This window comes from Lepisosteus oculatus, chromosome 15 (assembly GCF_040954835.1).
Source record: "Lepisosteus oculatus isolate fLepOcu1 chromosome 15, fLepOcu1.hap2, whole genome shotgun sequence".
In the NCBI taxonomy this organism is placed as follows: Eukaryota; Metazoa; Chordata; class Actinopteri; order Semionotiformes; family Lepisosteidae; genus Lepisosteus; species Lepisosteus oculatus.
This window is the reverse complement of record NC_090710.1, coordinates 26,647,167-26,671,134: the sequence shown is the minus strand read 5'-3', so window position 1 is coordinate 26,671,134 and position 23,968 is coordinate 26,647,167. Positions and strand designations below refer to the sequence as shown.

Genomic DNA, 23,968 nt, shown 5'->3' with positions numbered 1-23,968 from the left:
TATTTTATTGACATCTTTAAACAGCAAGCTGCTTGTTGTTTAAAAGGAAGGGAAGGGTGTTTCAATGGTTCAATTACATAATTGATTAGTTCAGAGCAATAATGTATGGAATAGAGATAGAATGAACACAAGGAAGCTCTTCAGTCCCTTGAGAGATAGACATAGATGTGCACCACTGGTATTTGGCGATGAGAAAAAGATACCTTAAGGGAAAAAATGATAGAAGGGGTTTTTTTGTGGAGAGGTTTTGTTATTGCTTTGTTATTGATGACATTTAAATTGTGGCACTTCAGAGTCTGAGATGTGCAGTGTTGTCTTTCAAAAGATCACTTGTCTTTTGAAGGATCCATTCCAATTCTTCTGAATGCATGTCTTCCACTTTGCCTGTCATTGACTAAATAAAGTGAACGAAGACAGTTGTTTTTGGCAAAGCATTTGACTGACTTCCCCCCAGGGCCTTTTCCAGTATGATTGTTCTTTCATTAGAGAGCAATGCATCTGCACAGCAAACCAGCCACATACAGTACAGGTCACATTTCTGGTTTTCTGTACATGGAAATTTCAGAATGTTTACCAACTACTATATAAGTAATACTTTGTGCTAAAACAACCCAAAAAGTCAAAGTGATGACTGTTTTGATGTAAAAACAAATTCTGCTCTTTCATGTTCAATATTTTTAGTAAATAAGCATTAAAATATCTACTTCTCTAATATCTTTTACAGTAGATCCCCTTGCATTATTAAAAACTGATACAAAATAATGTTCAGTCAGGCTTTAGAGTGAGCTGTAGTATGTGTCTTTCCAAATTTATCAATGGTGAAATAATCTAAAATAATGCATACAGGTTAGTCCTGGTGAGTAGGAGTTGCAAAAAGCACTTCAGCTGGCTTTCTGAATACCTTCTCTGGTATTTTACATCTATTAAGCTCGGGCAGTCAGTTAAGCCTTGTGCTTTGTCTACTTTATGTAAGTGTGTGTGATTCCCCTAATTACTGTGAAAACACTAATTGCTCCTTGAGCAGAGAATGCAAGGATGGATTCTCTTACTGGGTCTCAAAAATGCATGTATTTGTTTCTGCCTTCACCTCTGAAGAGTCTGAAAATTGGTTTTCTCAATTATCACCTAAGGAATTCTCTGATAATGTTTCTAATTTTCTAAATCTGTTCTGCCACCTTTATAGCTTATGGACGTTTAATCACTGAAACAGCAATTATTAGACATACATCCAGTTTCTTATGTGGGGTGGTGTGGTGGCTCTGTGGCTGAGGATCTACACCTGCGGCTGGAAGGCTGCCGGTGTGTATCCCGCGGCCGGCAGAGGAATCCTACTCCGTTGGGCCCCTGAGAAAGGCCCTTAACCCCAACTACCCCAGGAGTGCCGTATACAATGACTCTGCGCTCTGACCCCAAGCTTCTCTCCCTGTCTGTGTGTGTCATGGAGAGCAAGTTAGGGTATGTGAAAAGACAAATTCCTAATACAAGGAATTGTATATGGCCAATAAAGTTATCTTATCTCTTATCTTATATACACATAATTTTGACTATTTGTTCATTTTGTAATGTGTCAGTTACAGTACTAGCTATGATCAACCATTATTAATCATGTTCTGATCCTTAAGGAACATGATTATCTTTACAAAAAAGCAAACTATTCACTTTATTAGTGACTCTTCCATTATATCGGCATTTGTGATTTACAACACTGAAAATATTGCTAAATGTAAAGAAAGGGAGAGATAATCATGCAATGTATTTTTATTTCTTTGCTGCATTTTTTGATGGAGACATTGTTTACTTTATTGAGAATAATCTTTCCACTGCTACTTTGTTACCATGGCAGCAACTATAAAGAGAGTGAGTACTGTTGCTATGAAGTGTGTACAGTACTTTTTGTTTCTGAAGGTGCAGGAAAAACATTCTTATAAATAATTAAGTTTGAATACCTATACTGCCTAATGTCTATTATCTATTAACAAGTCATCAAATAACAAGTTTGGTTTGCTTAATAAATGCTGTAATGATATTCAGTTTGTTGCTCTGCCTGCTTCACTCTGAAGGTTGACTTTTTATTGAGTTACATATTACAGGCTGTTGATATAAAATATGTAAGTGTACATTTTTATTATCTTTTTCATTAAAAAAAATAATTTGTGTGAGTGTTCCTGTTTAGAAATATTAAAAATACCACTGTACATTAGGGATGGTACTATACTAAACTTAGGGATTACAGTGAAGAAAATTGAACTGTATGATTCTCTCCCGGTCTCTCTGTACATATAAATTATACAGAGAGATGATTATTGGTTTGATGAATGATGAAATGTTTATTTTTAGAATTTCACAAACTGCATGAGATCCCTGATCTAACAGACATCTGTGGGTATAATGTTCTCCATAGCGGTTTTATTGTTTTATTTCATTCAGATCAGTCACCTGCTCTCTCTCTCCCCCAGATTTAAGGTCAGATGTGGATCCTTTGACCTGATTATATTTTATTTGTTGCCTGAGCCTTTTTTGTTTGGTTTTATCTTTATATATTTCCATCTCTGTTTACTGCATTTACATAAACCGACATATATAATATTCAATATCTTAACATTCTTGTAGGATCATGTACAGTATGCACATTTACTATAAGAAAAAACAAAACAAAATAGTTGGTTAATTCTTCCCTGCACTGTACTGTATATCTAGACTGCACTGCACTGTTCAGTGAATTAGCTGAACTATCATGATCTGTGAGGCTCTGATAGTGAGATAGCATGAATAAAGAAAATTATATAGAATACTTTCTTTAAAAAAATTACTTTCTGGCAATATTTCAAATACATTGGGCATTTTAGCAGATACAGTAAGTAATTGTTGTATAGTATCTTTATAGTGAATGATCCACAATGTGTTGCTACATTGAAAGACCTACCACAGAGTACAATCTTTTTGATGAACCTGAATCTTACATTGTTTTCCTTGTTGTTGTTATCTGTTCTCTTCATAGAACAATTTCCTTAAAACAGCAAAATCATCTTTGAAGAATCCCTCAGATTTTTTTCTAAAACTCCGGCTAATGTCCAGTATGCATTTTGTAAATATTTACACAATTGTACAGCACATGTAAAACTTCTGTTTTTCTCCTGTCTTTTACAGGATTATTAGGGAACATCTTGGAGAGCAAGAAGTGTCAATTTCACTCACAATCGACTCTGTAGAAGAAAGCGATCTAGGAAACTATTCTTGTTATGTGGAAAATGGGAATGGAAGACGTCAAGCCAGCATTCTCTTACACAAAAGGGGTAAAGAAAAATCTGCTGCTTTTCTTCGCTGCCAAGCTGTTGTTACATTTTAAATTTTTTTCATGTGTTCTTTGACTTTCCACTTTTCTTTTGTTTGTCAGACGGATTTTTAAGGTTATGGGATAGATCTCAATGTGTTACAACACTTTAGCTAAGGTGCTTCACGATTTGAAGTAGATGGTAGTGATGCAAGAGGTTTTTCTGGACATTGTGAAACACAAACATCTTTTACTTATACAGTATGTGTTCTAACAAACAGTCTAGTTTTACAAAAGTAGGAATATTACAGTACTAGAAGCACACTAATTAACAGCTTAAGTTCTCACATTTGTATTTTAATATATGCAAAAATATGCATGCAGGATATTAAAAACTCTATGATCTTACAGTTAATTTTTAGTGCATGTTACTTTTAGGAGCAGTTATTATATAACTGTAGGTTTATTTGTTAGAAATAAAAAAAAACATTCTTTTTGGCATCCTCTTTACCTCTTCATCTAATATCTCAGACATTTCGTCTTGATGACAATATATTTTCTACCTAAATAAGGAGGAGCTGTGTTTAGAGCACAATAACAGTTTTAGCAGTATTTTCACACTACTTGTTAATAAAATAAATCAGATGCATTTTTTAAATGAAGTCAGAGGAGAATAAATCAAATTCCCTGCTTTTGTAACTATAAAATGGTTATTTGTTAATCAAAAGATTTGATAACTATCAAGATATGATAAAATTTACAATTGTTACAATTGTAATGAGTTTTTCTTACTACCCCTCATGGAGGTCACCAAACAGACAGCAGCTGCCAAATGTAAACCTTAATTCAGAAGAAATAAAATGGCTTCTAATTTTGATTACAGCTTCACAGAAAATGGCAGTAACACCTTTCCTAATCATTTTTATGAATTAGCATTGATATGTTCATGAATTCTCTTGCAGAAGATTTAATACCCCAAAACAGGTACATATTACTGTTATTTTATGCACAGTTGCTGATTGTTTTAATAATTATTTAATATTGTAATGTATTTGCCTACTACCTTTAACCAGAGAATCTTACTGTATGTTTGACTTACTGAATTCCTGATGTTTTCAGATACTTCAAAAAACAAAGTATCCGTAAAATTATTTTGACATTTTCCTAATTAAAGATGCCAAATGTGATGCCACATTTATAATGTTGCTTTTAAAGGAAAGGTCCTATAGTATATAAAATAATAATAAGATGAATAAGTAGTTGATAGTATTTTGTTCCCCAGGCTATGAAAAAATTATATGTTTAAAATTGTGTAATACTGTTGGAAATTGAATATGTTAGAAATAAAAATTGAATTGAATTGTGAATTGAGACAACAGGTAGGAATTTTCACTTTTTCACTGTCAGACTTGTTGTGAAAAACCAAGCTATTTCTATAAAGGAAAAAAGGGATAGATTTATAGCAGTAAATAGAATAAATAACAAAAAAGTAACAGCTTATTACTGTATGTCACCGGAGTTCAGATCATAAATTTAACCAAGTTTCCTGAAAAGCACCTATTAGACCAATTAACTATACGAATGACCACTCTAATCTCTTCGTCTGTGTTCTCAAAGACGGTTTTCCGAACTCATACATCAGAAAGACTACAGAAACCAAAATTATCCTGCAGCTAGGATCACACTTCCCCCTTCTCTTAACGACAGACTACTTTTCTTCTAAATTCACTCTATTGATTGTAGGTTTCATTTCACACCTCTCTTCGCCTATCTTGACTTCACAGCTCCTGATTGGGCTCTCTTTCTGTCCCCTGCTCCCGTCCTCGCTCCTCCTCTCTCCCAGCTTCTGTTCTCCCGCTACATTACCTTTGCATACTGTCCCGTCTTTCTCACACCTGAAGAAGGCTCCACAGCCAAGACGCTGTGTTTTCTATCTTCTCTTTTAGCTTGGAATAAACCTATTACTTGTTCCTTTGCAGCCTATGCATGCTGATGCAGTTACACACCTGAACAATTAACTATCTGTCACTTTTTCATGATCCACAGCTTCAAATTAATAATATTCATGGATCACACATCTGCATCTCTGTTTCATCCAGAATACTTTATACTGTAACTCCTCAAATGATTCTTGAACTACAATCTGTGGTTTATAAACCAAAAGGGTTGGTACTGTACTGTATATAGAGGAACAGTGAGGTTCCCTCACATAGCTGTGGACATATCTTCTACTGGACGAAAGATTAGAGCTACAGCTGCTCAGGGCATCATTATCCTACGTGAGGCATCCTCATGTTTCCACCTTGGCAAAACTCTGAATATTTCACAAGACATACAGATTTTACAAATATGCCCTTACAAGGTCATTTAGCATAGTGAAATGTGGCGTAAGTGGACATGTTCGCAAGAAAGATATTACAAAGTTCCCTCCCTCCAGTGCTTTATTTTTAATTTTAATGCCAAGGATAACCACTAATGAATTTAGGAATGCATAGGAAACATCTAGTTTGCTTTACTCTGGATTTAAAAAAGCCCGGTGTTTATTATTTATATGAAAATGGTTATATGGTAAGGCCCTTGTACTTCCATAAATATTATCTGGCAATATCACATATATATTGTGTTTTTTTTATTTTAAGGGGAAACGTCATCTTATTTACTCAGGACTGGTTAATAACTTCTCCTTCCTTTGTAGTTGGGTGCATGGACTCACCTTGAAACATGACGTGACGAAACTGCTGTGTTAAATTAAGTCAAAGAAAAACTGAGCCATTAAAAGGTGGCGTTCTCCATTTAGAGTATTCTAGGAATGTGGTAACTGCTTTAGTGAAATGAAAATGCATTAGCGTGGGTGATTGACTTCAGATCCAGAAGTTCATTTCAATCAGATATACAAGAACACAAGACATAAGAACACAAGAAGGGGCCAATCGGACCATCTTGTCCTCTTAGGTGATTAGTACCTTAGTGATCCAAGGATATTATTCTGTCATTTCTTGAAGGAAGCCAAGGTATCAGCTTCAACCACATAACTGGGTAGCTTATTCTACACTCCTATGGTCCCATTCTTGGTTTCATATTTCTTCTGATTCATGTTTCACTTCTTATTCTGATGACTTTGTCAATGCCTATGAGGATTTTTAATACTTGTATCAGGTATACTCGTAATCATTTCTGCTAAAGAGTTAAAAAGCTCAGTGCTTTAAGCCTGTAGGTGTGGGACTTACCTCTTCTCTAGATTCCAGAGCAGCAATATATATTTTTTGTCATACAGTGACCAGAATTGTACAAAATATTCTTTGAGACCTTTCTAGCATCTATAAATTTTGTATTTCTGCATAACAAAATTGTTAATTTAGAATGTTATAAATTTTAACATAACATCCTTTTATTTAAATTTTCACTTATGTATGTATTATAACATTTTATTTGCCTTAATTACTCCCTATAATGTCTATAAAATGTAAATGATGAGTCAGCGTAAACATCCAGCTCTTAAACATACTAATTTGGTTTAAATTCTAATTTGGTATCACCAGTAAAAACACCTTACTAGTTTTTGTAACTTTACCACAATCTACAGTAGATTAATCATTTTCTATTAACCAATTCTCAATCCAAATGCATACAGTGCAATTCCCTGAAAGATAACTGCCTTATAACTGCCTTATAATCTCAATCCAAATATATTCATACACCATTTCATATTCTCTGTGTGTATTTCATATTCTCTGTGTGTCATTATTATTTTGTTGTAAATTCAAAGACCTCTATCAAATTGGTAAAAGAAGACCTACTTTGTTACGTATTACCTAGGAAGTAAGACCTAGATGCCACCCTATAGGTGAACCTCTACTTTTGTGTTAATAGTTGTTTCCTGTCACGACCCTCTCCTTACCCTTATAGGGCGCTCCAACTTTCTGTTCTATTCCTAGCTTCCCTTCGCCTTTTCATGTTCTTCCGGTGCATCTGGTGGTGGTATGCTATTTATTTCTGGTCTGTCCAGTCTTCCTCACTCGTCATTGGGATCGGATGTCGTGAGACTCATCTCTCCAGGTCGCCCCACGTCCGCTGCCTGAGGGCCCTTGTCTTTTCCCCGACTCAGCCCGATACCTTGAGCCCAGAGCAAACCCCCATGTTTGCTCTGTTCCTGCTGCTATGTATAGGGTCTTCCCATCCTGCCGGTCTCTCCATGGCTAGACACCAGGTTCCATGACAGAATGCCGAGCCTGCACTGGATCACACGAGCTGTTCTGGCCTCCCTGGCTTCTGGTTTCCTGCCTTTCGTAGTCTCTGTTTCCCTTTCTCCCTGGTCTTTGTTTCTGGTATCCTGGCCTCTCTGGCTTCTGGTTCCCTGGCCTACCTGGCTTCTGGTTTCCTGTCTCTCTGGTCTTTTTATGTGTCAATTTGTCCCCATGGATTCCAAGGTTTTATCGGTTGTGCACTATTTTTTATGTGTTGTTTGTTCCCCTGTTCCGTCAGGGTTGATTTATGTTGGGTAATTTTTTTCATTTGTCTGTTGCTACGGATTCCCGGGTTATTTCTGTTGTACGTTATCTTTTACGTGTTTTGTCTCTGGCCTCAGGAGCCCTGCCTGGCTCCCCCTTCCTTTACTTAATAAAGGTTTTCCCCAGAGGAGGGGGTTAGCGCTCAGCCAGGGACTCCTGGAGGTTTCCTTTCAGTTAAATTAGGTTTTTCCTCCCCCCAGTCTTGTGCAGCTTATTATTTTCGAGGTGTCTGGAGCCACCCGTGAAGGTTGGGGGGAGGGTACTGTCACGACACTCTTCCTACCTCTAGAGGGCGCTCCACCTTTCTGTCCTATTCCTAGCTTCCCTTTGCCTTTTCATGTTCTTCCGTTGTGTCTCTTGGTGGTACGCTATTTATTTCCGGTCTGTCCAGTCTTCCTCGCTCAGCATTGGGATCGGGATTGGGATGTTGTGAGACTCGTCTCTCCAGGTCGCCCCACGTCCGCTGCCTGAGAGCCCTTGTCTTTTCCCCAACTCCGCCTGATACCTTCAGCCCATAGTGAACCCCCGTGTTTGCTCTGTTCCTGCTGCTATGCATAGGGTCTTCCCATCCCGCCGGTCTCTCCATGGCTAGACACCGGCTTCCATGACAGTTTCCATGTAATAGACGTCTGAGTTATTTCTCTAAAATTACTCAGGTTATTTTTCTCATACTCTACATCATATGGATCCATATTGCATTACCAAATGACTTGTCCTTGAGTACTACCTCTGTCTTGTGTGACTGTTGGAAGAGTTGCATCAATGCTTTTTGAATAACTTTTGTTTGTCCTTGAGTATAATTGGTAAGGTGCCATCAGGCACAAGAGATATATTTATCCTGATAGTACCTGAAATACTTCTGCCTCTTCTATGCTAATACTGTTTATAAAGAACTTTCACCTTCTGCTGCCTGAGGCATGGTGTTGACTTCTTCCTGTATGAATATCTGAGTGAAACATTTGTTCTGTTCATCTGCCATTTCCATTTCATCATCTGCAAGCTTACTATCATTGTCTCTGATACATTTTACTTCATCCTTAAAAGAACATAAGAACATGAAATTCTCCCTAAAGCCACTTCATATGTTCAGATTTCATTGGATTTATGTCATATTTGTCACAAAGCACAGGGCAGATGTAGTGAGATTAATATACAGGCACATCATGGAGATCACTATTTTTTTCCCCAAAACTCATGCTAATTACAGGGAAGCTCCAAAACACTGTACAAGGAGAATAACAAATAAATTAGGACATGTCATGATCTTTCCTCTTACTCTAATAGTTTATAGTTAATAGGGGAGATGACTGCATTACATTCTCATTAAATAAGAGAAAGGTTTCAGGCTGCTCTGCAACATACTGTATCCTGCACAATGTCAAGATTCCCAAATGTATCATGGAGTTTGTTGGTCTTCTCCCTAAAGCTACTTCATATGTTCAGATTTCATTGGATTAATGTCATATTTATCACAAATACAATATTTGTCATTGAATGTCACATGGCACAAAAGACTATTGCCCCTAGTGTCCTGATGAATATCTGTCGATCGTAAAATCTTCACTTCTTTTAATTGGTGAATAATTTTCCACCTCCCCCATCTGATCTGCTGTGTAACATACTGTAGAAGCAGCTTGTCACCCAGGTGGGTGAGGCACATCAGTGGTGGGTGAAGTGAATTCCCTCTAATTGCTAAGGACTCTGAGATCCTTGAAAAACTCTGGCATTAAAAACTCTATATAAATGCAAGGAATTATATCTACAAATTATTATTCTGTCAAAATAATTACAGTGTTTCAATTTACTGGCTTAGTTGTATATGATTTTATAGCTTGTTTTAACATCTCTAGACGGCAAGTACATTTTCTGTTTGACATTAGGTGTAGGTTTCAGCATTAAAATGTTTCTCATAAAATTGAGTATGTACCCATTTGTTGCATGAAATCTCTGAACCTAATGCTTCCTTTGCTGTTAAAAAACATATTCCTCCTTTACGAGTGAGGTATTGTAGTTGTTTGAAGTTGTTTCTAACAGTTATGATGAGCATTGTTAATTGTTATTGTGGTATATTCCTGTGCAATATTTCCTAGGCTTGTGTTTTTGTTGGTTACTGGTTATCTAAGGCAGGAGGCTTTTTGGCAGAAAAAGAGCTGGCAGTTGTGCATACATTTGCATAGTAAGTTATTTCTCTTTTTAAACTTCAGCTTTTGAGAAAGCTTTGAAGACAGCCCATTTCCATTTAATTTAGTATATGAAAGGATTTATTCTGAGCAGCGTATCTTGGACTAAACTTTGGGAGATTATTCCAGCCTCTAGAATCGAATCAGTTTTTCCTGGGCTTAGCCTCAGAGACCACCATATTTGTGATGTGATGTTTATTTTATGGGGTTATAATTCAATATGCATGACTCCAACAGACGTGGAGCACAGTTGCTTCATAATGTGAGCTGTTTTGTTTTTTGTTCTTGGTTTAGGAACATATAAACCACTATGAAATTATGCATTAGGGCTTTTCTTTGCCTGTATTTTGACACCTCTCTACACAGCAGTGCGGTCCATTATGTTTTTAACTAAGGACATCTAATATTCCATCAAATGTCTACAACTGAACCCTCATGCAACAAGGCTTTGACTGTGTCCCCAGCAGCTGTCTGAGCCTGTACCAGTCCTTCATCTGCGCATGGATCCCAGCAGTTGAAAAGCTCATACAGTAGAAATAATAACAGTCAAGAGAGGCCAGTATCCAGTGATGCCAAGAGAGGGGATGTGGAGGCTCCCAGCACAGTGCCAGCAACTTTTTAACTGCAGTCCAGTCAGCTATCCATTGCTGCTACAACAAGAGGTCCAGATTAGTGGGATCATCTCACAAGAGTATCAAGCGCAAACAATAATATTTCTTAATTAGTATAATATACAAACAATGAGAGGTCATAACTGTACAAATAAAACTTATTTTTATTTTCTAGATCTATACATATACATAATATATATAATAGAGAGAGATTTTCTATTGTGTTTATTGAAGTTTATGTTAAAAATATGTATTAGTTGAAGTGGGAGCACAGCTTGAAATAGTACAAACTCGAATTCAGATAACAAATGCCAGAAAATATGCATCAGTATTTTTTTATGCTTGATGTGACTTCTAACACTTTTGTATACTTCATTGCATTTAAATTGAATTGTTAATGATCTCCAGCTGCTGTAGGTTAAAAATATTTAGATTCCATTCTAACTGTATTTTGAATTTAAAGCCACAAATATGTATTAGATGTTAAATGATGGAATATTAGTTTTTTATTGAAAAGAAAGAACAAAATAATGAATACAATTAGATACTAATTAGAAACAGATGCTTCTGATAGCTCAAAACTGCAAACAAATTCAGTACTCTTTACTTATCTTTTGTTAGGTTTGTTCATTACCTGATAAAAGTACTATTTACCATACTGCTTTCACTAATTCTATTATATAGGCACTATTAAGAAGTTACCATGTTTTTTGTCTATTATGCTTATCAGTTACTATAAAACGTAACTGAGGTGAGCCTTCCAAAAAATATTTTAGCTTTATTCTTTAAACAGAACAGATTTCTACTGCAGACAAAAAGACAGTTATTTTTAAAGATAAAATAAAAAAGTGAAGAAAATAAAATTATATAGAAACATTCCTGTACTACAATACTGGAATTGCTCTTTCAAACACAAAGTGTCACAAATTGCTCTTCCTCCCCTGAGTTAGCCAATAATGCACTCAGCACCAGTCTTTTATCAAGTACCAGTTTCATTTTCCTATAGTAAACAACCAAATTAAAGTGGAATTTTTAAAAATGCAAAATTACTTGTTAATTTACATTACTGTTATATCTGGTAAGGTCTATTTCAAAGATTCAAAGACTCTTCTTGACAACATAAGAGAATAATAATTGTACTAGAAGCAGCCAATTGATGATTTTTTTTCAGAACACACATTTTCCTAAAATCTCACAAAGATCTTTTTGTTTCTTTAAATATAATTATCATGATACAAGGGGTATTAGTGAAAGAGGTTCATACAAACAGTTTGTCTCTGAAGCTTTTTAGTTTGCCTAAAAAAATGTGATACTTGTAAATCTTACTGAGGAAAATGTAGATGTCAATTAATATTCTTCAATTGTAATATGCATATGCAATGGCTACTGAAATCATGATGCACCTGTTAAAAGAAGTATTTTTTTACATTTTGAGTTAAATTTATTCAGGGTGTTAGACCTACAGTACCAGGATAACAAAATGGAAATACAAATATTGATACAATTTTTTAATCTTTGAGATTATGGTGCATTCTGGTTATATGGAAATGTCTTACAATATTGGAAGTGTATTTTGGGGATATTTAAATGTAACCTTCAAAATAAGTTGTTTCTCAGCAGTCTTTTCTCATCAGAGAATCTTTTCTCGTTTACTATCAGAGCTGCACATGTTCTGAACTTTCTCTCAAACGACCTTCACCCTTCATCACTACCAATTTTTGTCCATTCACATCACAAAGCATATTTGTAGTGGCCAGGTTTGTCTTGCCATGCATTCAGATTTCTTAAGGGAATTGCATGATGCTGAAGAATGGGTTTTTTAAGCCACAATGCTTATGCAGTAGCAAAACATGGGGAAGTTGCATGTTAGATAAATTGCATAAATGCTGAGTAATGAGTATCTTCTTCTGTTGCTGTATCAAGCCACACTAAGGCAAACAGGTGTGGGAACCATTAAAAAACAGTGACTGTAATATAGTATCATTTTGAGACAGAGTTTAAAATGAACAGAAATGAACAGAAAAAATAGATATGAAATCAATAGAGGATGGCAATATTTTAATGATATTCTGACGGAAGAACAGAATATCTTTAATATTCTTAAGCAAGATAATGAATGCTCTTTCCAGCCTATAGGTTGTTTTCATTTTCTGCAAAGTGCTTCTCTAAGTTCCAGTGAGGTGACCCAGATAACATGTTTTCGTAACATGTAAATCAAATTCTAAAATGTAGTGTCCTAAATAATTTTAAAAAATCAAAGAGAATATAAGGAGAAAGAAAGCACTTTGTAGAATGATTAAAAAATAACAGCTTCCAATTAAAGAAAATAAGTGTGGTGAATCACTAGCACAGGTTAAGAAAGTCTATCAGAAAGTAAAAGAGAGAGAAAAAGATATTGCAATAGGATCCATATATTTTCTATCCACTTTATCCAGTACGGGTGACAGGAGAGCCGGGGCATAACGGCACAAGGCAGGATAAACCCGTAATGGGACAGCAGTCCATCTCAAGACACTCGCGGAAACAAACACAATTAACCTACACATATGTCTTTGGACTGTGAGAGGAAACCAGAGCACCCAGAGGAAACCCACATAATTACAGGGAGAACATACAAACTCTAGGCAGATAGCACTCTGGGAATTTAACCCAAATCCCCAGTCCTGTGAGGCAACAAATCTGACCTCTGCACCACTGTGCCACTGCACAATAGAACCAACATAATAGTTTTTTTCAGTTCTACAATAGCATGAAAACAAAAGGATTAAGTGTAGTGGAGCTAATAATTAGACTACTCATAACTAATAATCTTTTAGATATTTTTAGATATTAAAATCGACTTAACTAATGTATTAAATGAATATTTTGACTCAGGTGTTTACCATTGAATAAACTGACAAGATACCTCAGGCTTACTGAAGGCAATTTTCTGCAGTAAGTAAAATTACAATGATAAAGGGAGAAGTGTTATATATGCTACAAGCACTCAAGACAAACAAATCTCCAGGGCCTGATTCTATTTGTATTCTACCAGTTGTACTCCAGGAAATTAGATTATATTTATAGATGAGTAAAAAACAACTTTTCAACGGTCCTTCAAGGCAGGGGTAATACCTGTTCCTAGAAAAATTGCTAACGTAGCATCCATCATTAAAAATGGTGACAAACTGAACCAAGTTCATTACAAATAATTAAGTTTTATATTACCTGCCAGGTAGAGGTAACAGTTATAACTTAATTAAAAGATTGTCTCTATGGCTAAAGAATATAGGGACATTGAAAATCGATTTAGAAAAGGTTGGTCTTGATAAACAAATGGACTTCGTTAAACAAGCAACATCAGTGATGGATACAAATAGAGCATATACATTTTCAAAAGGCTTTTGATAAATGTTATTTTTGGATAACGTTATTACCTGTTAATGCAGGCGTTCACAGTCCTAGTGGTAGAGGCCCACGCAAATGCTGTTTTTTGTTCCAGCTGAGCTCTTTACCAATTGAACTTTTTTTTTCTCAACAACTACTGCTGATCAAAGGCAACAATCACAATGTTTAAGAGCTAAAAACAATTAAACATGTCAAGCTACTTTTCTTATTAAATAAGTTAACATTTCAATTTTGCAACAGATAGAACAAAAAACAACTGATGTCTGGGCCTTCAGGCTCAGAATTGGGAACATTGATGGATAGAAAACTGAATACCAATAAGGGGTGAATGCTCAAACTGGGGTGATGTCATTAATGGAGTGCCACAAGGATCTATATTAGGAATGCGGTGCTTCTTCATTTATATTAATCAAAGACTCTGTTATTGTTAGCAAAGCAGTGACATTGACAGATCATGCCTAAGCAGGAGGATTAGCAAACACTGTAGAAACTACAAAGGAAATTGAACTGTAGAAGAGAGATGTTTAGTTAAAATTGTACAAAGCATTGATATGACCACATTTTGAATATTGTGTACAATTATGCCATGTTCCAAAAAAAGATATTGTTGCTGACACACCAGTTCAGAGTGTGACCAGCTACTTTTGGGGATTTAAAGCCCTACACTGAAAAGCTAAATGCTATTTTTTTTTAGAATGGAGAATTTGTTTCAAATAAAGTGTCAAGGGATTTTGGAACAACATATCCTACATATCCTGCAATGTTGTTGAAGCAGGAAACCCTGTTTTCTTTCAAAAAACCTCTGAATGCGATTCTTGGATCAATTAGCTACCAACAAGATTAATGAACAAATGTTCTCCTCTCATTTGTAATTTATGCTCCATGTCCTTATATTATTTCAACAAAGTTACAAAATATGCCACATAAGAATAATTAATGTAATCAATATTTTTATGGCAAGGCCTAGAGGCATTTTAAATGCTCCCCCATCTGCTCTAATGAGCCTTTGTCAAAATTACTTAAAAGGCATGTTATCCGATAAATGTATGCATATACTGTACAGTACAGTACCTTTATATTATTATACAGATAGAAATAATTCTTATGCAATACTTAATCAGTAATTTGTTGTTAATATGGAAGAATACATTTGTCCTATTGGTGAGATGTCCTATTTATTTAGGAACTAGCCTTCTTTTACAGCAGTAATCAATGTGTTTCCCTCATGGAATGATTGACATTGGTTAATCTCCTTTAAAAATGTGGCTGCAGGGTTCTCTTTCATAGGTAACCATTTGGTGCCTGATCCTTAGGTTTCTACAACAGGCTTCACAGTTTCTCCTGTTATTGTTCTTTTATTAAAACTTGCTGCCACATTTACTATATTTACTTATCAGCTTTCAATGACAACTTAGCATGAAGCAAATTTTGGTTCAATGCCTGAAAGGACACTTCATCAGTTTTTTTTTTGGTATTGGAGCACACTGGCAGACAAATCTGTTTGGTGGCACATGCTGTTTTAAATGTAACAAAATTAATCAGTTGTATAATACACTGTACAATTTTAAACTCTAAACTTTGAGTGTAATATGTTTTTGAAGGGTTTGGATTTAGACTTCTCAGGGTTATGTAATGAAAATAAACTTATCTTCATTATTTTTAATCCTTGAGGTTATTGTGCATCACTTTAACATGGGGATTTTACGACGCATTTGCTCAAAGCCCATGTTATTTACTTCTTTTAAAGGCAGTACAGAAAAGTATATTTCAGTGGATGTTTAATAGCTAAAGTGGAATTCAATGCATTGGTTTTTCTTCCCATGGTCATTATGCATTATTGAAAGTTAATTCAGTTGATTAAGTTCCAGTTTAGAAAAAATATGTAGACCTTGGATGAGCTTGAAAAAATATTATAACACAGAAATAAAAACAAAGTGAAAAAGTACCTCATTTGTGAAACATCTACAGTATGTAGCTGTATCAATTCTCACTCTGATACTTTAGGTTCAAGTGAGAAATATGGATATGTGTATTGAAAGATATCATTCAACTAATTGTATCAAGGAGTTTATTAACTAAAGAATACAGTATAGCTATATGAAACATAGGTTTTGTGCAATGATTCAGGCCAGGAAGCATGCTCACTGAAATACATTAGAAACAAAAAATCAATATCACATTAACATGTATCTATTTGTAAGGCAGTGGATTATGGATTAAAAAATTACAGAGCTAACAATGTAGCTCCTGTATTCTTCTTCTAGAGAGAAAAGCCTTTCGGGCTGATTGGAGTGAATGTGCTGCATGAGTAGACCTAGAAATGGATATAAAGAAATCTATAAAGTGTAGAGGATTTGAAGTATAGCATTTTGTCATTATAGGATTGCTCCCCACTAGACAGCTCTGACTTGGACAATTTACTCGTCTCAGTGCACTGCTGCATAGCTCATCCACTGTTGTACAGTATTTACTTTACATGGGTATTAGGTACATAAGCAATTTCCAACTTAACATCTTAGAGAAATGTAACACAGTAATAACTTATAATGATTTTTGCATGACTTTTTAAAATGAATCAGTGGCTTAAATATTTCCTTGCAACCCAGGAAAAATGTGCCATTTGACATATACAGTAGATAAACAATAAGATAAAGCCATTCGCAGGAGGTATGAAAGAAAAAATAGGGAACAATAAGTGTTGTGTGTATAGAGCATTTAAGGTTATGGCTATTAAAATACTGGTGTATTTTTAATAGGTTTTTAGTAGACAAGAATGCAATTCAATGATTCACCCCCTGTCCCCGTGTAAGGAGTTGGTTCTTATTTTGTTTTAAATGCTCTTCCACTGATTTTGTACTTTTGATTTGTATGTGTTTCTATGTTGATTCAGGGTACAGTATATACAGCAAGCTACGCAGTCGTGTGGTTGAACCTCTTACCTTGCCTGCTTTCAAGAAAAGCATGAATGAGATCTTTAGGTCAATCTGATGTGAACTACCAAATTAACTATAGTAATTGGGCCTAAAGGCCTCCTATAATTTGTAACCTTACTTGTGTTCTTATGTTCCTAAAACATCTGTTAGATATTATGTCTGACTTTATTTATGCCTTTGTGGAATACTTGTATCGGTATTGAGTATCAGGTCCCTTTGTTTAAAAGTTATTTTAGACTGTCAATGTAAGACACTGCTTTGAACAACATCTTTTTGGTAAACACACTGACCAAAAATGTACATGATATACTCTGGAAGGTCCTACTAATGCATTGTACTATTTTAACATAACCTCAGTTCAATTTCTATAGTATTAACTATATATCTCAAAATCATTTATTTGTTTTATGAATAAAATGAAATATATAGTCTGTGTCATAAGTAATCTATATTTAAATTTGGTATTTATCATTTTGGAATTATAGTTTATGGTTCTGTTACCTTGCAAGCAACATCCTACTCTTTTCTACATTATCTATCAGGTTCCAATAAATCAGCAAAAACTAAAAAGAAAAAATGAAATACACTGATTGCAGAAGAATTCTGACCTTGTGATCAGTGTTTGGTGGAAGCACCTTTGGCAGAAATTATAGCCACAAGTCTTTTAGGATAAGTCTCCACTAATTCTGTGCATTGGCTTGGTGAATGTTTTGCATATCATCTAGGCAGATTCAGAAAAACTCTCAAATTGATTAGAATAGAATCCTAGTCTGACCTGACTAGCTTGTTTAAAAAAATAAAAGATTCAGGATCAGCTAAATCTTTGAATAAGATTCAAATTTGTCTGGGCCATTCAAAGACATTTACTTCTTAATTCTTAGGTCACTGCAGTGAAGCTTTGGCCTAGTGCTTCCCATCATTATCCTGCTGAAAGATTATTTTTTGTCCCAGTTTTAGGTTTGAAGTGGTTTTCCTCTAAGGGTTACCAGTACTTTACTTAATAATATAATGCTGCCACCACCATGCTTGACAGTATTGTGTTGACTGAGTGATGCACTATGGTGTGTTTATGTCAGATGTAATGATTTAAATTTTGACATCAGAAATATTCCAATTTCATTTAGTCTGACCACAAAATCTTTTTTCCATAGGGCTTCTGTATCACTTAGATCCTAAGTGCAAACCCCATGTGGGAGCTGATGTGGTTTTCTTTCAGTTCTAAACATGCCTCCTTTGTGGAGTAACCAGGATATTGTTGACCCATGGACATTTTCTCCCATCTCAGCCATTGATCTCTTTCAAAATCACCTTTGACTTCACAGTTGCATCTCTAATCAGTTTCTTCTTTGCCTGGCTGCTCATTTTGTAGAGACAGCCTGATATAAGCAGTGTCTGGGTGCTTTCCAGCTCCTAATGATCAAGTTAAACATGCTCAAAGGTCTTTGATATGTTTTTATACACTTCTCTTCATCTGTGCTTTATTCTCTAGTTGTTTTTAAACCTCCTTGGTCTTCATGGTTGAATCTTTCCTTGAAATTCACTGCCTGACTGAGGAACATTACAATACAGTATGTGTATTCTGCAGTCACGAGAACACTATTATTGCTCACAGAGGCACCTCAGATAATTGTGTGGCTTGTTGAGGTAATTTTGTGCACCTAAATTAATTTAGGTTTGTCACAGCAAAGGATTTGAATACTTATGCAATCATGACTTTTACATTTTTGCTTTTAAACTTTGACTTTTAAAATCCTGCTACTCAAGGATGTCAAGATTGCAAGCTTTAAAGCAGTAAAAACTGAAAACTTAGTAAAGCATGTGAATAGTTTTACAAAGTTCTGTACCATGATAAGCCGTAGGTTAAAATTCTTAGTTTTCACCTTCTATCAAAACCAAGAAGATGAATATAAGTATCAAATCATTAGAGTGAAAAGGGGGCAGATTTAAAGAAATAGATTTTTGCAGAGGACTGCACTACTTCAGCTCAGTAATGATAATACTTGAAAGAGGCGTGCAGATTCTTTTGATGGAGGGAGCACAGAGTCAGGGAAGATGGAGATGCCTTATCTTCTACAATAAGATAAAATGACAACACGTAGGGTACGTTGGATGTCAGGCAGATAGATTTGGCTACATTTGTTTGGATTACCTATGCTCTGGCATTGAGCTCCAAGGGAATGAATCCGATCCATCATTTCCTTCTCCCCTGTGGTGCATGGTGGCAGATGAGACTTGTAAGACGCCTGAATCAAAATGTCATGGCTGACAAATGGTGATGATCTGGCACATCTAAACTGAAATTTGCACTAGTTAAAAAAAAATGATGAATCGCAAATCGGCAAGGAGCTTTGTCAAAAATATTGGCATATAAGTGAGGCACACTTTCTAGTGTTCATAGATAATTTGTCTTAATCTCCCATAAACCCTTGTACTTAGATGGTGAAGGAAGAAAAATAGTGCTCTTTAGTCTAATCTTATAAGACTGACAGAAACTCATCAGGAAACAAGTCTTTATCTGATCTTTTTTGGAGTGTGGCATGTTGTGAGGCTCCTAAAGAAACAAAGCTCTGAAATTCAGAGTGGTAACTGCGATAATACTCCTTTGCATTGTAATGATAACAAATCGGATTTTTAAAGCTCAGTTTATCATTAGTTTTTAACAATTCACAATTCGGCCAGAAATGTTCATCCTTTGTTTTCGTGCTGCACCAGTGAAAAATAATTAACATCATAAATAAATTTTTTGTTCATTTGTTGTAATATTCAACAAATTACTTTATACATTTAAACCAATTTTAACTAATCATTTAAGCTTTAAAGAAATCCTTCCCTTTCTTTTTCAGTTATGTATTTTTATGCTACAATTCAACCTGCACTAGACAGAAAATAATATATCACATATACAGTACTGTATTTATATAATTTGTTATATGTGATATATTATTGAAGAAATATAACATATAATACTGGTGTATGTATAAATAGGTTAAACTGCAGTAGATCTACAGTAAAGTAAGTTTACTTAAGTCAATTTGCAACAGTTAAGGACAAAGAGTCAAATTATTTGTTACCCAACATCATTTTGCCTGTGTACCTAAACAATCTTGCCTTGGAGGGACTCATTTCTCAATTGATTTTTTCTGTATTTACATCTGTCCGATTTTGGCTTCTTAGTTGACCTCATGGCTGAATCAAAAGGTGTTCTATTGTCAGAGGCACATTTGTAATGAACTGATGTGCTTAGCTATATGGTATAAAGCGGTATGTTAAATGACATGACATGATGTGCTTAGTAAGCTAGACGATATCCACTGCCTTTGTCTCGCCTATGGATAAGTGGGGATGGGAAACTACAGTAGATCACAAGTAACAAAGAGTAACGAATCATACACTTAACCCCTGTCCCCACCAAAGATGACCTGTTCATAACGCAGGGACAGGCAAGTCAAACATCAATCCTCCAGTGAGGATTTTCTGCAATGTACTGTACCTTTCAGTTAAGACAGAACTGATTTCAAATCTTTTAGTTACTGTGCATAATCACATTTGTAGAGGATGCCAAAAGTCACGGCACAATTCAGCGAAGGTTTGAAATGAGTTTTTATTTGTTATGAAAAAGGCCATTTTCAAGAGAGCACCCAAGAAGATACATAGATAGTGTGTACCCCATGGTGCTCCCCAAAATATGAAATAGTGACCATTTAGGCACAATTTAGAGCCCTTTTAGTAACAAATTAAAACCCATTTTAAACCTTAGCTGAACTGTGCTGTGACTTCTTGCATTTTAGCATCGCAAACAGGATGAGGAGAAACAGGAGAAACAGGATGAGGAGACCAACAGAGAAATTCTCTGTTGGTCTGATACTGAGAGAATAAACTTCTTTTCAGACCTTCACTGAACCGCACTGTGACTCCTTGCACCTCTACCAATCCATTTAATTAGTTAAATTAAGTCACTACAGTTTGGAATGAAAACCAAAAACACACAGGGCACTTCAGGCCTGAAGTTACCTAAACCAGCAATAAGGTATGTGATGCACACAACATTCATGATGTTGGCATTAATTAGTTTAGAAATTTAGGTCTTGGTAAAAGGATCGGCAGTTAGTTTTGGAAGTTCTTTTGTACTAGACAATATCTATTCCTATAGAAACTTACAACAATTATAAGATGACACATCAAAAGCAAGGGCATGCTTTCAACGTTTTGGTTGAAGAAAGCAACAAATACTGAGTTGTATCAGCATCAATCATTCATAGGCTTTGCCTTCAGGTGTTCAGTACTTTTGAGTACATCAGTGCGTTTTGATGTACTGTCTAGAACAGAAACTGCAGTCTCTCATTGATCCAGCCATAGACCAGAAGACCAATGTGCCAGAATTAGACACTACTGAAATTGTTTTCCCTTTTCCCTCTTAAATTAATTAAAGAACTCGTTGACATATTTTACTAAAACTTTAAAATTCATTTTCATCCCAGCTAGCACAGCAAGTAAAAGATTTTATGTTTTTGTGTACTGCTCCGCATTTGAAAATATATAAATCTGGATGGTTATAAATGTTTTGTCGAAGTACATCATTGCCATAAACCTCAAACCCCTTTCTCAGAGAATCCACCTCCTCTATCAACCACAAACAGAAGACAGAGAGCATCTGATGCAACATGGTCTGTGTGCAATCTATTTTGCAGTGGTCCTGCAATGTATACTTTGTGTTGACATATGCCTTTTGTATCATTTGTTCATTTATTATTTGTAAATAAAACCGGAGTTTAGGTGACATATCAATTTGAACACGAGATTTTGGAAAGTTTTGAATAAATGCTTGTCATCAGGCTTAATGAAACTTCACTGTCACAGCGGTAGGAAAGGCATTCAGAATTGGCTACGTTTATACAGTACAGCAGCAGTCGTTATCTTACCTGTTTAAGCTCTTTCCAGCCTTCAGGTTGTTTTCATTCTCTGCAAAGTGCTTCTCTAAGTTCCAGTGAGGTGAACCAGATAACATGTTTTCGAACACATGTTCAAAAAAGGATTAATGCATCTGTTTTTCCCCTCTTTTTCAGAGCTGATGTACACGGTTGAACTGGCCGGCGGTCTTGGAGCTATTCTGCTGCTGCTTGTGTGTTTAGTGACACTCTATAAGTGCTATAAAATAGAGCTTATGCTGTTTTACCGGAATCACTTTGGAGCTGATGAAGTTGATGGAGGTAAGATCGTAGTAACACTTAATCAGCACAACCTGACCCTTATTACAACTTAGCTTTGTATACCATAATATACTGTGAAACATGAGTAGGTGAAGTGAAAATGTGATGATAAAGGCTCTGCTATTGTTTTTAATTTTTTTTTTGTTTATGTTTTGTGTCCGTGTTCATATTATCATGGTTAATAAACTCAGGACTTGCCAGTACCCTGTAGAACTAATGTTTACCATAAGACTAAAGCTCATATATCCATGTGAAATACTGTATGTGAATAATAGTTTCAGGGAATGAGATTGAAATAATGTTTGTTTGTTTTTTCTGCAGTAAATTAAATAGTTCTCAAAGTTCATCAATCGACTTTTCCCTCATGAGATCTTAAGAAATGTTTCAAAATGAGAGGAGGTTATTTGGCCCCATCCTACTCATTTGATACCTAGTAGCTAAGTGATTCAAGGATTCTATCCATCTCTTGTCTTCTTCAAGATGTTATCTTCAACAATATGGCTGGGTGGCTTATTCTTATTATATTTATAATACAGTATTTTAATAAGTGTCTCCTGATCTTTTGTGTTTTAAACGCACTTCAGTTTTCATGTGCAATTTCCATGTTTCCAGTTGATGAATGTGGCTCTTAAAACCTTGCAGTAGAAATACTGTAGAATTAGGTTACATTGGGGTTTTCTTCAAACTCACAAAATCCTCAGACATACTGTACACTTAGACTAAATTCAAAATGTTTGTAATGGTTTTATGAAAGCGAAAGTAATAGAATATATATTGAATAACATTAAATGAATAATATTTAACAAAAAGTCATTCTTACCAAGTGCAATTGTAACATTAGAGCAGCGTTTTGAATATTCACTCGGTCACTGTTTACCAGTCAACAGTCTGTCTTTAACAGTACTTGTATGTTTTTATTGGGTGATTCAGCAATATTGTTCAAAATGTACTGAAGAACATTCCAGTTCATCCTTTTATCTAGGCTTGCTCTAATTCCACGTAGTCTCAAGCTGCTTTGATTAGATTGGCATGTGACCTCCACAGAACCCATAACATTTAATCCAAAATCTCCAGCTTGCTTTTTGTTTGGCTACAGTAAGTAGTTCTTTGCTATTATGACAGCACGCTCAATATCTTTGTCATGCTAACAAGTGAAGCATCAACAAATGCTAATCTCTCTCTACTTGATATAGTAGATATAGTGCAGTGCTGGATAATCAACTTTTATCCTTTGTTGTGGATCTTTCAGTTTTAATATTTTTTTCCACGCCATGGAAGATATATAGCCTAGAATATTTACACAAGGTTTCACTGCAGAGTGTAAATATCTATTTTCTAATATCCATCTTCTTTTCTTCATCATATGTTTTAGAATACAGTATGTTTCTTTGTAGCAGCTCAATGATATTATAAAAGTTAATCACCCATGGCAGTTGCAGATATGCATTGCTTTACTTTCTTGATTACACTTCAGAATATTCAAATCTCCTGGACAGCTATAAATCGTAGGTTATTCTTATGGAGTGGTTATCAAGGTTTGGTAGACTCCATTGATTTCTTGGCTTTCTTGCTATTCTGCCTCAGTATCCAGTAGTTTTTAGATCCCCTTGATCACCCAAGACAAAGTTCATTTGATACCAGTTTCTGAATATTCCTCAGCTGAACAAGCTTTCAGGTATTGCAGCTATTCCTGAGCAGTTCCTGTGGCTGCTGCTCCATTAAGGGGTAAACTGCATTACCAATTTCTCAAACCGGTTAATCCATTTAATCAAATAAATTCATTGATGATACAGGAAAAAAAATACAAATTTCAAATTTAGTACCATGTTGACTCCACCCAACGAAACGTTGAGTACACGTGGGCAGCAATA

General features: G+C 35.4%; 1 protein-coding gene across 3 annotated transcripts in view; it reads left to right on the top strand.

Annotated features, from left to right (window-relative positions):
• il1rapl1a (interleukin 1 receptor accessory protein-like 1a) overlaps positions 1-23,968 on the top strand; it is a 514,328-nt gene that overhangs the window by 469,254 nt on the left and 21,106 nt on the right. For all 3 annotated transcript variants that reach the window (XM_006639178.3, XM_015364040.2, XM_015364041.2), the window contains 2 exons: positions 3,148-3,293; positions 21,954-22,097. In XM_006639178.3, coding sequence (XP_006639241.1) covers positions 3,148-3,293; positions 21,954-22,097 — 290 coding nt within the window. The remainder of the gene's footprint in view (positions 1-3,147; positions 3,294-21,953; positions 22,098-23,968) is intronic.